Source organism: Pteropus alecto, unplaced genomic scaffold (assembly GCF_000325575.1).
Source record: "Pteropus alecto unplaced genomic scaffold, ASM32557v1 scaffold190, whole genome shotgun sequence".
Taxonomy (NCBI): domain Eukaryota; kingdom Metazoa; phylum Chordata; class Mammalia; order Chiroptera; family Pteropodidae; genus Pteropus; species Pteropus alecto.
Window position 1 is genome coordinate 4,628,156 of NW_006430462.1, and position 15,459 is coordinate 4,643,614.

Consider the following 15,459-nt stretch of genomic DNA (forward strand, 5'->3'; position numbering starts at 1 on the left):
TGCCTGAGTGCCGGCGGGCCCCCCTCCCGGGCAGGGGACCAGAGGACCAGCGCCACGCCCCCAGGCAGAGCTTGCCTCCCTGCTCATCCAAACCAGGCCAGGTTGGAGGACACTGGCAAGACCACATTTATTTCAGGGCTGGGTGTGGGCAAGCTGCTGTGGTCCTGACCTCTGGAGCCATGAGAGTGGCAGGTGCCACCAGGCTCTCTGTAAAGACTGCGCCACCAATCCCAGATCTGCCACTTAAGAGCCTTTGGGTCTTAGACGCCGTCCTTAACTCTCCATGCCACACTTTCCTCTTCTGAGTGTGACTCTTGCAACCTACCGTGTCATACATGGGAGTGACGCAGCGTATGGAAGTGCAAAGTAGGCAGTCCCTGAGCAACCCGGCTGTTCACTCTTAGACCTGCTGAAGTCATTTGACATCCCACAGACCTATCTTGAGGCCTGTTTCTGTCTGCTCTCAGCATCTGGCTGATTGCGTTCTGTGATCACCTTCCGGCAGCTTAACAAACCTCCTGAAATCTAAATAGAAATCACTAATCCTGCTGTAATTGAATGTTTGAGGATCTGACATTGCAGATTGGAAATGGCTGTTTTTGCCAAGAGTGCAAAGCCCAGACATTTCTCACGTGAAACTGACACCTGCTGTTTGTGGCTCCTCAGAGGCCCTGCAGTTTGAGTCTCTTTGCACAACCAGACTGAAAAAAAAACAAAACAAAAAACAAAAAAAAAAGGATGCACTCCCTGTACCGTGGCCTTTGCACTCCGGAAGGGATGAGTACGCTCAGGATGGGATGAACCGCCCCCTGCAGCATCTGCAAGCCCCAGGGAGGTATGGTCACTCAGGGCCTGAGACCACCAGCTAGAAAGCTGCTAGGGCTCAGGGGTTAGACCTTGTCCCCTCCCTGTCTTGCATACTCAGACTCAGCAGAGAGGGAAGGTAGCAATGCCCGTCTCCATTAATGATGCTGCCGGCCCAAGGGAGCACCTCTGGGTCAAGGTTAGTCCTACTAGTGACATAAGTGCCCATCAGCCACTGCTGGACAAGTTGGTTTCAGTCCCCAGTGCAGCAGATCCCACAGGTACCCCTGCCCTGCCTTTGGTGGTAGTGTGGGGGAGGTCTTTCACCACCCTCCCTGTGCCCTTCTGAGGAGCCTCAGGAGGGCCAGGAAAGGGCCAGTGGCACCAGCCTGGGGTGAGCAAAGACACACGGACACTCAGATAGTGTATGTCCCTTAACCCCCGTCCTCTCACCACCAGTCAGTGACACTCCTTGGCTGTTTGTGGGCCTCCGCCTGCCTTATGCCACCCACCCTGCAGATGGCTTTCGACCCTTGTGTGGCTGCCTCCTCCCCCTACTCCCAGGAAGTGGGGCAAGGCGTCTCTCTGTCTCCTCCCAGGGCCCTGTGGCCCTGGTACCTGGCTTACTGGACCTGCAGAGATGAACAAGCTATGACCACTGTCCTCCAAGAAGTCACTATGTTCTTTTCACTTGTTTGGATGTTAATCCGTTGGCTGGAGGCTGGTCAAAGGGTCCAGTGCTGGGGAGCCCAATGGAGGGAGTATGAAGGCTCAGGGCAGCTGCCCAGTTGAAGTGACCAGTACCGGGCCTCAGGGGAGCAACCATCTGCCAGACAGAGGAGAGGAGGAGGGAAATCCAGGGATGGCACAGAAATGGGTAAGCACTGAGGCCACGGGGTCCCCACCTGTGACACTGGATGGACTAAAGAGCGAAGGAGGGGAAAGGAGATGGGATGCTGGCAGGCGCTGCACCAGGCCTTGCCGGGCACGGGGTCCCTGCCTTCTTGGCACCGGAGCTGGATGAGCCATCTGAATGACGCTCCCTGCTCAGGACCCCACTGTGGCCCCTGTGCTGATACCCCTACCTCCATAGGCCTGTCCCCTTCTGCTGCAGTCCTGTCCCTCTTTCAGGACCCATCTCAGCACTACCTGCCCCCAAAACTTGTCCAGCCCAGTGCTGGATGTGGGTGCAGAGGGAAGGCTGAGCTCTGGGCTTCCCCACAGCCTTGACCTCGTCTTCACTGAGGCCCCCCCATCAGCCAGAGCTGTTCGCACTCATCTCTGGCCATGGTGTGTAAGGAGAGGGGACCGCTCGGTCATCCTGTGTCTTGACCACGAGGAGTTCATGGGCAGCTGAGGGCAAAGCCAGGTACCCCAGAAAAACAGGCAAGAGACAATGCAAAATGGGGCGACTGCAGGGCCTCTGACTCCCACCACCATGTCACCACCCTGCCTCCATCCAGAACCAGTCTGTGTGGGCCTTTAGTTTCTCAGTTTCAAAAGCTGCCCCCTGACAGGACTTCCCACCGAGAAACTTGATCCATCTTCCTCCGAAGAAGAAAGCAAGCTCTACTTCTAAAAATAGCTCACCTGGCTCCCCTGAGCTGGCTGTTTCCACAGCAACTCACTCCTTCCCAGGAGTCTCTCCATGAAAGAGGGTGAAAGAGGGTCCCAGCCGTGGCGTGGGTGTCCCGTGGGCTCCTCAGCTAGAGCAGGCTATTCAAGGGTTCAAGGAAAGCCTTGAGTGGGGAGCAGGGGTGGGGGGGGCACAGCAAACACAGACGCTCCTATGATTTGAAGTGAATTCAGGACTGATTATGTGCAAAAGTGAGCTGTGCCAATGAAGGTGACAGGGATATTGGTGAGCTGGGATCAGTAAGCCCCAGCTCTGCACTGGCCATATGCTTCTCCAGAGGAGGCATTAATATCCCCAGTGTATTAACGAAGGCCACGCAGCATCACAGCCAGACTGCCTGGCCCAGACCCACTTCCTCCCTGACCGGTCAGGAGGCTTATGTGCCAGGCTTTGAGGGGAGGACAGAGGGACTTGTGAAGTCTCTGTGCCCAGGTAGGAATCTCAATGATTAACTGGAGAGCAGCAAGGGACCACCCCCACCCCCACCCCAGGACAGTAAATCAAATGTAATGACCAATGACAGGGTGGGAACACACCTGGTGTTCTGCTCAGCCACAGGTGCTCAGTGTAGTTGCTGAATAATGGCCCCCAATATCCATGTCCTGATTCTCAGAATCTGTGACTATGTTACCTTATATGGTAAAGGGACCTTGAAGATGTGATGTAGTTAAGGATTTTGAGATGGGGAGATCATCCTGGATTATCTGGGTGGGCCCAATATAATCACGAGAATCCTTATAAGAGGGAAGCAAGGCGGGTCAGAATCAGAGAGATTGGAAGATGCTACTCTGCTGGCTTTGAGGCTGGAAGAAGGGACTACAAGCCAGGGAATGCAGGCAGCTGCTACGAGCTGGAAAAGGCAAAGAAACAGATTTTCCCCTAGAGCCTCCACAAAAAGCGCAGTCCTGCCAACTTGATTTTAGGACTTGTGACCTCCACAACTGTCAGATAATAAGTGTTTATTGTTTTAAGCCACAATATTAGCTTCTCATGGCTGCCGTAACAAAATTACCACAAAATAGTGGCTTAAAACCACAAAAGTTTATTCTCTCACAGGTCTAGAGGCCAGAAGTTCAAAATCAAGATGCCAGCAAGGCCATGCTCTTTGAAGGCCCAGGGAGAATCTGTTCCAAGCTTTTCTCAGCTTCTGGTGTTGCCGGCCATCTTTGGCATTTATCACTCCAGTCTCTATCTATGTCAGCGCATGTGTTTCTGTGTCTTTTTTCCTCTTTTTATAAGGATATCGTTCATATTGGATTAAGATGCCACCCTGTTCCAATATGACCTCATCTTAACTAATTACATCTGCGTCAACCCTTATAAACAAGATCCCATTCGAAGTTCCAGGAAAAAAAAGAATTTTGAGGAACAGTAACCAATCCAGTATAGCCACTAAAGGTTAGAAACTCAATATACTTGGGAAACTTGCTGTGGATGAGAGGCCACCGCCACACACTGCTGGCCTGGTCAGGATGGAGAGAGAACTCGTGACTGCCGCCTTGTAACACATCAGTAACCCAAGTTTTATGGATTGATTCTCTTCTAAAAGGAGGATTCATTCTTGCATATAGCTGGTGAAAATGGATGTCTATTTTAGGAATCGTTGCTCTTTTAGAAAGGGTCATGCCTGAGGATAGGCCTGAGCATTTATTCCACAGTCGTCTGCTCCAAGTGGTCCCGCCATCCCCAGAACTACCTGTACCTTGTAGCAAGCTCACCATCTGGCTTAGAGGCTGGAGCAATTGTTCTTTCCATGCTCTACAGGCTGGAGCTGCTGTTTGCTTTTGTAACTTTAGCTAGGGAGGCTGGGGAGTGCCACTGGCCAAAGGATGTCAGGCCTGAGTTCCCCAGATGATACTGAGAAGGCATTTGCAGTAGAAGGTGCAGACACACTCTGTGGCTCTGAGTTGTCCCTGGGGAAGGTGAAAAGCAGAGTCAACTGCTCCATCCTCCATGCCTGGTGTCCCTGTTTCAGAAGCCACAGCCTTGCAGATGGCAGAGCAACTCGCTGGTCTCTTGCTTAGTCACCTTTCTGTGGATGTTTGTTCTGAACTTTAGAGGCGCCCAGGGGCCACAAACACACAGACAGACAGAGCAAGGCCCGAGGAAGCATGTGGGAGTTCAGAGAGACGGCCCTGGCAGCCTTGCTGGGAGGCACGGCAGGGAAATGGCTGGTCCCTGACAAAGCAGGGACCAGGCAATGCAGGAGCATGGGAAGGCGGGAGTCCCCTGCCTCTTGCCTCAGGCACCGCCCATCTAGCTCTCTAGTCCTTCTTCCATCGGTCCCGCCACTTTCATTCCCTGGGGTCCATCCTATGTGGGCTCTGTCCTCGGAGGCCAGTAGTTTGGGAATGTGGGCTCCCACTCTGACTTCGCTCTTCTCTGGTTGCCCAGTGGTCTCCGCTCAGAGGCGCAGGCCCCTGCAGTGCACATATTCTGGCTCTCCCCTCTTTCTGGTGAGGCTGACGGGGGTGGGGGGTGGAGGGGAGAGGACAGGGAGTGAGATAACACAGGCCAGTAGGGAGAAGGCAAGAGGAGATGCTTCATAAATCCCGTAAAGAAGAGAAATCACCAAGCAGGGTAAGAGTTGGGGCTCACTCCCTGATGGGAAATCACCGCGTAATCTCACGAACCAGTGAGTGCCCCTCCCCAGCGTTACAGCTTGTTTCCCAGATGCACAGAGGTCCCCTTAGTGGGGCCTGCTCTGAGCGACAGGAAGTGGTTGGCATGAGTGAGGGGATAGGCCCCAGCTTCACCACTCGCTCACCATAGGGCCCATTCTGCTCTGAATCTCAGTTTGCTCACCTGTAAAGTAAGGATGCTAAAGGTGCAAGAATCGAATGAGTTATTTGCCCAGTGTTTTAAAAGGTGCCATCGCCATCACTTTGTATGAGCTGAGGCTGCCGCTGCTACTGTCAATGAGATTATCATCGTCATTTGCTGCAGAATGCTGCCATCCCACCCAGCTGCTTCATCACTGATCAGTGGGAAGCTGTCTCTTCCGGAGCTTGCTTCCCAGGCTGCTGAGACACAGGGTGGGTCTGGGTACAATTCAGGCAGCATTTCCTGGGTGTATCAGCTGAGTGCACAGCCAGCCAGGGACCAAAATGAGTGAGGTGGAGCAACTGACTGCAGGGAGCTTAGCGGAGTGGGTGGTGAGGGTCACTGCAGGGCCAGCAGGATAGTGTGTATCCTGGAGAGAAGGGGGACGGGCTGAGGGTACAGGGGTTGAGATTGGACATGAAGGATGGGCATGAATATCCTCACCAAGCAGATGCTGTGTGTACTTTTAGCTCCTCTAACTGGCTCCTCATTCACACCCACTGCCAGCAAAAGTGGTTGATCTCCTGTTGGCTCCTGCCTTCCTCAACCCCTGGCCCCATGATGCGAGGGAAAGTACTCTTTACTCCTGTAGACATGAGCATCCCACAGCATCCAGGCAACGGCCTCCCAAAGTGAGCAGCTGGTGCACGGCGTGTGATCAGAGGCCAGCAGGCCACCACCTGGAGAGGGGGCTCTGATAGGAGAAACATGCAGTGGTCACCCCACTTACTCGCTTCCCAGGAAAGTGGACCTGGCATCGGGATCATCCACCCAGGGACTCAAGATCTGAGCCCTCAGAAAATGCACTGTAGCCACTTGGGAAGAGTACTGTCCAAGGTCTAGGCCTTACCCATCAGAGCAGGGGCTCAACAGGGACAGTTTACAGATGCCACTGCTGCTGCTCCAGCATCTGACCTTGGCCAAGCCCTTCTCTTCCTTCTGGGTCTCAGTTTTTCCACTGGAAAACAAAGGCGTGGGCCTGGATGAAATGGGCGTGACCTAAGTCATCCGTGCTCTGGAAGGGGTTCAGAGGCCAGTCTGCCCTGCTGGGTTTGGCCTGGCCATTCCATGAGTGGTGTCACTTGATAGCCGAGGAGGCGGCTAGGAATGTTCTTGCCACCTTATATCAGCTGACAGTGACTGCGAAGAAAGTGGGAGAAGCTAGTGGAGCAGGAGACAGTGGTGGCTGGGAGCCATGCTGCACAGGAGGCTCTGACACTGCTCCATCACCTCCATGCTGGGAGCATCCTTGTCCTGTTGGGCCACCTCACTGTTAGACACTTGTCCCTTATTTGACAAGCCAGAGTCTGCCTCCCTGTAAGTTCCACCAGTTGTTCTGAACAAAGACAACGCAGCAACTAAACAAGGAGAGGCCCAGAAAGTAGGGACTCCAAGGCCAGGGAACCCCAACTTTCAACTACTGGGGAGGAGTCTGAATGACCCAGGGGAACTCGACACCAGCCATGTGGGGGTGGGACCATGGAGCGGCCATGCCTTCCTTGTCTGGGGATTCTTGGAGATCACCAAGAAGGGCTATGGCTGCTCCCTGCCTCCCAGAGCCCACCTGAGGACGTAAGGAAGGATGCGGAGAAGCCGAGGCAGCTACCCAGCCACCGTGTGAGGCCCAGGGACAGGGAGACTGTCATCTCTACTTCCAGATGAAGAGGGAGATTCCAGGAAGCCTACCGAGGACTCTGGGCAGTGGCGGCCTGAGGGCCTCACACCAGCATGGGCCTCCAAGGCCAGTGCCCATCCCTTGCACCCCCATGCCCATTCCATGGGGAACTGGGGGGCCAGGAGAGGACGAGGACATTTTCTAATGTTCTCCATGGCAACCCTAAGGGACAGGCAGGGGAGACGGATGGGGCACCACGGCTCTCAGCCTGGGACTGGCCAGCCTCCCTCCATACCTCAGCCCTTCAGCAACACCAACTTCAGTCTCCCAGGCCCCTGCTCTTGGCTTCCCTCCTGAGCCTTATGCAGAAGCACCATCTACGAGGGATCTGCTGGCTCCTTCCCATTCTCCACTTCCCAGCCTGCACTGGGTCCTGGGTGATGAAACATTTTACCCTCCTAGTGCTCAGGTAGATTTTCTGCTTTTGTTGTATCCTTAAAGGACCAGCATTTTCTAGAAGGTAATGGAGAGTCATTGAGTTCAGTCAGAACATGAAAACCAGGGTGTGTCTCTCCCTGCATTAGAGCCTGTTTCCCAGCCGAGTGCACAGAGATCCCCTCAGTGTGGTGGCTGCTGCTGCTGGTGCTGGTGATAATTCCAGCTGATGTGGGCCACCTGGCACCTAGGTCCTTCCCAGATCCATGAGATGGGTATTGGTGCCCTTGCATGAAGCCTCTGAGACTCCAAGAAGGAAGATGGCCACACAAAGCATCAGAGCTCAACATGAACCAGGAACTCAGGCATCTATCTTGTTTTCTCTGACCACCTCATTTTTTTATACTACCCCCAAGGCAGCCTGGCAGCCCCCTCCCTGCTCAGTTTGCTAAGTCCTGGCCTTCGCGTGGGCTTTGAGGCAGGCGAGGGGCTCCTTTCTGCCTGGGAATATGGCTTTGTCTTGGCCCTAGATTTCAGCTGCCGCTATACTTGTATTAACATAGTTGCAAAATTTCTATAGAATTTTACCTCTGTGGATAGTTTAGTGTCTGCTGTGTTCTTGTAATGTGGCTTGTTATTTTATTCCTCTTAGATGCTCACTGTCCCTGAGTTTTATCCGCAGTGGGAAGTAGGAACAGAAAGAATATGTGGAGTCTTAAAAGCCTGAGAATCTGCAAGACCATGAACCTGAGAACTGCAGGCCTAAACAGCTTTGTACTTACAAATGTCTTCCTTCCTTTGCACTAAATCTTCTATCGGTTGAGTCTCTGTCAGAGAGAGAAGTGGGTGATGGAAGCCAAGGGGCCATTTTCAATGGCTCTTGATGGGAATCCGCTGGTTTATCCTTTAGAAAGCATGAGCTAATTTAATGCCATCCATTCTTTTTTCCAGTTCAAGGAATGTCACATTAAGTAGTTTTATTTGTGTCTCTAATATAGAGTTTTGCCTGTCTTTCCGGTGTGGTTTGGCTCCTTTCAAGGACCCTTGACTGCAAACTGAGACTTGGGCACTCAGCGTGGGCAGAATTCACTATTTTGGAAGCAGAGTCCCCTTCGTAGTTCAGCTCTGCTTCCTCCGAGGCTTGAGCGGGTGTTCACACTGCCATGCTCAGCACGTGTCTGAACAGTGCAAAGCACTGGGGGAGTATGGGAGGCTAGGCCATATGTCAGCTTCTGAGTGACACCCACCCCCTCCTTCTTGAGGACTGGTGAGGTGTGGAGACTACACGAGAGTATGGCCGTCGTTCATGGCCTAGGAGCTGGATAAGTGCTGCCATCAACACGTCTGGGCTGGGTTCAGGGGTCCTGTTCTCTCCGACCCCTGGCCTCCTGTGGCCATCCCAGCCCTAGCCCCATCAGACCTCTGGCCTCTCAGTTCCCTCCAGTGTGCCTTTCATGCCACTTGCTATCAGTCTCATCTGTCCTATGGGCCTCAGCTCAAATGTCCACACACTCCCTTTTACCAAGGGATGAAGCCCAGGCTCCTTGGCTGTGCCAGAGGCCCTTTACCATCTCCACCCTCCAACTACCTCCTCCGTGCCCCACCCTACTGCTCACATCCTTCTCCAGACCTTACCATCTTGTGCGTGACCTGCCACCTCTGTGCATGCCACTGAGAACTGATGGGCCTGGACAGGCCTCCCATGATGCACCCAAGATCGTTCATTCATTCACTTACCCACTTACTTCATCCCTCGCCTCACCCTTCCCTCCCTCTCTCCCTTCCTCCCTCTCTCTCTCCCTCCCTCTCTCCCTTCCTCCCTCATTCTCTGATCTCACTATCCATCTGGGAGGGATTCTTGCTGCTCGTTCCCAGAAGACAAACTGTGTTGGTCAGTAATCGCTGACCTGGGTGTTTTCTCATCCCACCCCCCAAGGACATAGCCAGTGACTGGGGAGCAGAACAAACACATCCCCAGGTCCCCGGCAGCTGGACTGAACTAGGACCGTAAGAGCTGCTTACTAAGCTGTATTGCTTAATGACTATTTAAATAGAAATGTGGTTACCCCAACCTCTGCACGCCAGGAGGAGGATGTTCAGAATTAGGCTAGTTGTGCTTCTCATCGCTTCTTGCTTAGAGCACATTCGGGCTGACCCACAGCCAGCATGCCCCCACATGGCCCTCTCAGTGTCAGTGGCAGCTGTTTTGATGGATTGGCGGCTGTCCATTTTAGTTGTTAGATATATTGAAACTGGAGAGGTGACAGGAAGTTGCATTGTAACTCAGAGCCCAAGCTCTGAAGCCAGGCAGACCCAGATGATCCAGGATTTCCTTGCCTCGTGGCCCTGGGCAATTTCAATTTACCTTTCTGCCCCAGACCTACCTCACTGGGTCATCAACGAAGGCAGCACCTCACCCAGGGACTGGCACCCAGAAAGGCTGTTGGAGCTTTTCTAAGGCAATCTAGAGAGAAAAAGGCCTTTCATTCAGACCAACATGGATTCAGATCCATCTCTGCCTTCTTAAGAGCAGGGCCCTAAACCTGTGGCTTTTCTTCTTGGAAATTGTTCTCACCTGCAGAGCGGGAGGAATAGCCAAGGTCTGCTGACCATCATGAGGCTCAGTGTTCTCATGAATAAAGCCAGTGATGCAGAGCCTGGCCAGCACATGCGGTCTCCAGACACTGGGTCATTTTGGAGATCATTTCAGGGCTATAGTTGGGCTGGCTGGCAGGGGAGGATGCTTGCCCCCAAGGCCTCTATGGCTGGTGGGGACAAGGTGTGCAGTGCATACTGTCCCCTAGCCCCCTCTCGATTGGGCCCCATGCCACCAGGGCTGGCTTGGCACTGCCACTGGCTCAGGACATGTTCAGAGCAGTGGACTCAGCTATGGCCACCCCCATGCACTCTGCCCACCATGGGAAGAAATCTGTTCTCTCACAATATGCACCTTTAAAAATAAGGTTGTATCTTAAGTTATAGATTTCCTTCATCTAAAAAGAAAAAAGTTTCTTTCTGATTATTTGTGAAACAAGGCATTTCAGAAATGCCTCAGCATTTACGGGCTCTGGCACTCACGGGCTGATATTAGCCTCTTGGTTTTCCCTTGCTCAGCATTAAAGCAGCAGCAGGGCCCAGGCCAGCTGCCCATCGTCCACCCTAGACGCCCTCACAGTGCTGTGATACCTTAGAGACAGGCTGAGTGGGCAGCAGGCTGGGATCTGAGGCACCCTAGACTTGCAGGAAGGGGCTCACTGAGGGCACCTGGGCAGCTATGCAAGAGGTGAGCGAGGATGGGAGGCGGAGGAGACCGAGCACTCACCTGGCCGGCTCAGCAGCCAGGCATGAGGAGAGTGGCCCTGGGGGCAGCAGACTGGCTGGGTGGCCCAGGTCATGACTGCACTTCTCTGAGCCTGGTGATGGCGCTGTCCCTAAATTGACAAGGCCATTATTAGAGGCCATAGCCAGTGGCCTTCTATAAGTGAGTGTGGCCTTGGACCTTCAGAAGAGATGGATGATGACCAAACGTAGGATGGGATGAGGCGGAAGCAGGGATGGGGGGAGCCGTGACTTCGGCCTGAGGGTGTTCAGGCAGTCTTTGGAGACATGCTAGCGCAGGGGTGGGCAGGGGCCAGACCTCTGAGGGGTGGGGGAGGTGTCCCCAGCCGCTGGATCTGAACTTGGACCCTCAGAGTTGCTTACTAAAGTGTACTGCTTAATAGCAAGTTAAAAAATAGAAGTGAGGTGAGGAGGTTCCAGGCAGCGGGGACAAAATTAGAAAGCCCCAAGCTTGAGTGCTTACGTGTTTGAACGGAACAGAGGGCAATTGGGTGTGGCTGGGCGTGGCTGGGAGTGGAGAGGAAAGTAAGGTTGGCGAGAAAGTGAGGGTCAGTTTGGGCTGGGCCCCCGCGATGTGGTGAAAAGAGCCAGGCTTTATTTGAGTCTCTGGCCTGGGATGTGAGCTGCCCCTACACAGCAGTCCCCACCTCTCCACCCAGCACAGCCCACCCTTAGGGGAGCTGGTGCCCTGCATGTGGGCAGGTGCCTGCAAGTCTTCCCCCTCCAAAGCACAGCTCAGGCCCTGTCATTCAAGCCCGTCCCTGCTTACATCCCTCCCCACTGACTCGGGAGGGCCTGAGCCCACCCAGTGCCCACCCAGGGAAGGCTGGTAGATACCTCACCCTGGCCCAGAGCAAGAACTGACACCGTCTAGGGCACTCTCCTTTCTGAGTAGTGCTACCTGCTCCTCCCTCCTTGGCCCAGGCTGGGCAGGCCTCTCACGCCTCGTCGGTCACTAATAACCACAGCAACTCTGCTTCCCTCCACAGATGACTCTGGGGACGACGACGACGAGACTACCTCCCCAGCTGACAAGAACGAACTCCACAACACCATCCGAAGCCTCTCCTTGAAGTTAGGTGACCTCAGCACATGCAATGACCTCATCACCAAGCATGGCGCCGCACTCCAGCGCTCCCTGAACGAGCTGGACGGCCTCAGGATCCCGTACGAGAGCAGTGAGAAACTGAAGGCTGTGAACGAACGGGCCACCCTCTTCCGCATCACATCAAATGCTATGATCAACGTAAGTGCTGTCCTGGCTGACACAGGGCTCCCCGAAAGGGAAGTGGCTCCCCGTCACCAGCACCTCAGTCCCTGTGTGGGTGGCCGGGGTCCTTGATAGACCAGGACTTTGTTTCTGGTGGCTTCAGGTCATTTCCCAGAGCCGGCTCCCTCCTGCACTCTCAATCCTCTATGTCAGGGGTCCCCAAACCCTGGACGGTACCAGTCTGTGGCCTGTTAGGAACTGCGGTGCACAGCAGGAGGCGAGCAGGGCGGGGAGCTAGTGAAACTTCATCCGTATTTGCATCCGCTCCCCAGCGCTGGCATCACTGCCTCAGCTCATACCTCAGATCATCAGGCATTAGATTCTCATAGGAGCACCGGTCTCTGGTGGCAGAAAGGTTGGGGACTGCTGCTCTGTGTCATCCACATGGCTGTTGGCGGGCAAGAACATTCTTTTTTTAACTGTCTGGTGGAAACCAGAGTTGGGTGTGGAATCTGGTTGAGGCTGCAGGTGTTTCGGGCCTGGGCCCCCGGTTGAGCAGCTGGCTGTGCCCACATAGTAGAGACTTCACTGTCACATTGGCCCACAACAGCTGCTACTGCTTTTTCCCGGATGTAAGGCAGATGCTACAGGACGGGGCATGCACATGTGGTGGCAGGTGGCATTGCGGTTCCATTAGCTAAAAGAGCTTTAGAGTGGAGGCTGCCATGGGACAGGCCAACCTGACAGTAGCCAAATGAGTAACGGCAGTCTGTAAACTGAGAGGCACAGCCACAGGAGTCGCTGCTCTCTCCTGGGTTCTGGAAGCCACATGATTATGACTGGGAGCCGGGAGCATCTCTCCATGGTGGCAGAGAATATAATGCTTAACCATGTTTCCAGGCCCCTCCTCTTTCTGTGCTCCTCCAGGCCACCACCCTCCAGATACAGGTCTGAATGCAACAACCTCCTCCCCAGCACACCCCCCAGGAGGAACACATCTGGGCCAGGGGTGGCATGCTGGGAGCAAGGGGGTCAGAAAGAGGAGGTATGGGGAAATTCAGGCCACTGTAGAGGTGGCAGCCTAGGTGCAGAGAACATGGTTCAGGCAGGCCATCAGGCTAGCTGGAGATAATAATCAGTACTGGTGCCCAGGCGAGCCCCAGGTGGGGGACCCAGCCTCCAAAGCAAGGGGGCAAGGTCAGCCCAACACCAGGAAACCCAGGGGCCAGGGGAGGATGGAGGCTAGAGCCCACCTCAGGCCAAGATCCCAAGTCAAAATCCTGGGCATCTGAGATTTGCCCCAAGCCTGCTTCACTGGGTCTGAGGGCAGTATGGTGTGGCGTGGACCACCCCGAACTCCCCCACCTGCCTTGCCTCCACCAGAGACAGACTCTGGGCTTGAAGCGGTCCAGGTGCAGAAAGAAGCCCCAAGAATCCCCACCCGGGGGCCTGAGGCTGAGGAGGCGTACCCTCCTCCCAGACTGGGGGTACGTAGCCCATGGGTACCCGGCTTCTTAAGCTCAGCAGGCGCACAGACCTTTGTCCACAGTGCTCAGGGGTATAGTTGGCGCCTGCATGTGGAGAGGCTGCTGGGCCGCAGCTCAGGGGCCGCCCTGTCTGTTGGCCCCATTGCCACTCTCATTTTCCTATGCCCACCCTTTTGGCCCACTTGGCCTCCTTCTGGTCCCCAGACTCTAGGGGCCCAGGTCCCTGCACTTCTTCCAGTGACAGGCACAGATATTACGCATTTAATGACATAACGATGCGTTCGTATTTCCCCATCCATCCCTGAAGCCACGACCCCCTGCAGCTTCCCTGGCACTGCCTCCCAGCCTGCCAAGACTGAAGCCGCTTTGTCTCGAGTAAGCAGTTTTGGCTTTTTCCAGATAATGAGCTTCTCAGCTGGCATCTCTAGCAAAGTCTTTTATCAGGCATCAGAGTCTCATCTGTGTTTGCGAAGCCATAAAACAGCTCACCATCTAAGTGCATGACGAATTGTTCGATGAGAAGCATAGCCCCTGGGGTTGATGATGAGCCTGTTCGCAGTTCTGGCACCAGGAGTGTCAGACCAGAGTGATAGGAGAGCTGCACTCTGGACTGGGCTCTGCCCACCTGCTAATGTGAACCTGACATGAGGACTTCTCCCCATCTACCTCCACTGGGGAAGGGGACACAAAGAAGTGAGGTGCTGGCCCCGTGTTGTAGCCCAGGCCAGTGCAGAGGCCGGTGTTTCTCTAGGGACGACGCTCCCTGATGCTGCTTTTCACGTGGCAGGAACCAGGTCAGTTCTAAGAGCGCAGTTTGGACAGCTATGAGACACCAAATGTCCAAATCCCCACCGTGTGCAGAGGAGTCACCTAGGCAAAGCGTCTCCACCCCTGGCCAGGCTTTGACCTCCATCCCTGTTACGAGGAGGAGGTGGGACCAAGGATTTGTAAATAAGGCAACCATGTGGCTCCCACCCCCAAGACCCAGAAGGAGCCCGTTCACACCCAGAACCACTTACCTTCCCTACGACCTCATTAGCACCATTAGATATTATTAGCACCAGAGCAGGAACTGAGACTCAGAGAAGTTACCTGTGCTGCACAGTCACCCAGTCAGTAAGTGGCCAAGCCAAGGCATAAGTCTAGGTTTGTGTGGCCCTATGGGGAAGTGATGGCCCCCACGCTCTCAGAGTCGGTGAGCCTGAGGCCTCCAGGGCTGCAGAAGCCCCTCCCACTCTGAGGTCAGCACATGGAGGGTGTGGCCTCTCATCTGCCAAGGCAAACCCCCAATCTCAGGGACCTGGGTCCCTGGTGTGCCTTTTACATTGGGCCACAGCCCCAGCATGCCCTCTCTGGAAAGCTGGGGAGTTGGGATGAGTAGAAGCTACCCCCAGCTGTCCCCAGAAGGCACCAACCATCATCCCCTGGATCCCTCCAGGTCTCACTGTAAGAGGAGGGAAATATTTCTCCCCATTGTTGGGATCCTGCTGCAGCGCCACCACCCCGCCCTGCCCCTGCCCACCCCATGTGAGCCCTCCATGGGGAAGCTCCCAGAAGCCCCCGCGCCTCGGGGAATCTATTCCCACAGGCCTCCTGTGAATGGTGAATGGCTGTGGGTTTTCCGCCTCGTGGGCTCTGACCGAGCCTGGGTCATAGAAGTGGAGCTAGAACCTGCAGGGACTTCAGAGGGCCCTGGGCAAGCAGTACCCTTCCCACATGGGGAGGGGACAGCTGCCTCATCTTCACTTTTCCCCAAGGCAACCAAGAATCTGGGGCTGTTCAGCCTTCAGGAGAAAAGTAGAGGGACAATGTTAAACCTCCTTCACATCTGGGTAAGGGCATTAGTGTCAGAAGCTGTCAGATCCCTTGCTCCCAGCAGGGCAGCGGGGGGCTTCTCCAGCCAACACCCAAGATCCTAGGAACCCTGGTCAGTGACGAGGCCCATTGCTGTGCAACTGCTCCCCAATGGGCGGTGTAGTGGTCTCACCTCAAGTGGACGATGGCCCCTTCCGTAGGTGTTTGAGGGAACAAGATGCCCCCAGGAGATTCTGGATTAGGAGTATTGAACAGGGCCACAGTGTTTCACCCTTTGTGCCTTTGCCTGTGCTAT

The 15,459-nt window shown here is 54.6% G+C and overlaps 1 protein-coding gene across 2 annotated transcripts in view; it reads left to right on the forward strand.

The window, feature by feature from the left end:
- The window catches only part of OSBP2 (oxysterol binding protein 2), a 162,075-nt gene that overhangs the window by 118,882 nt on the left and 27,734 nt on the right, over positions 1-15,459 (forward strand). For both annotated transcript variants that reach the window (XM_006904922.2, XM_006904923.2), the window contains one exon: positions 11,642-11,898. In XM_006904922.2, coding sequence (XP_006904984.1) covers positions 11,642-11,898 — 257 coding nt within the window. The remainder of the gene's footprint in view (positions 1-11,641; positions 11,899-15,459) is intronic.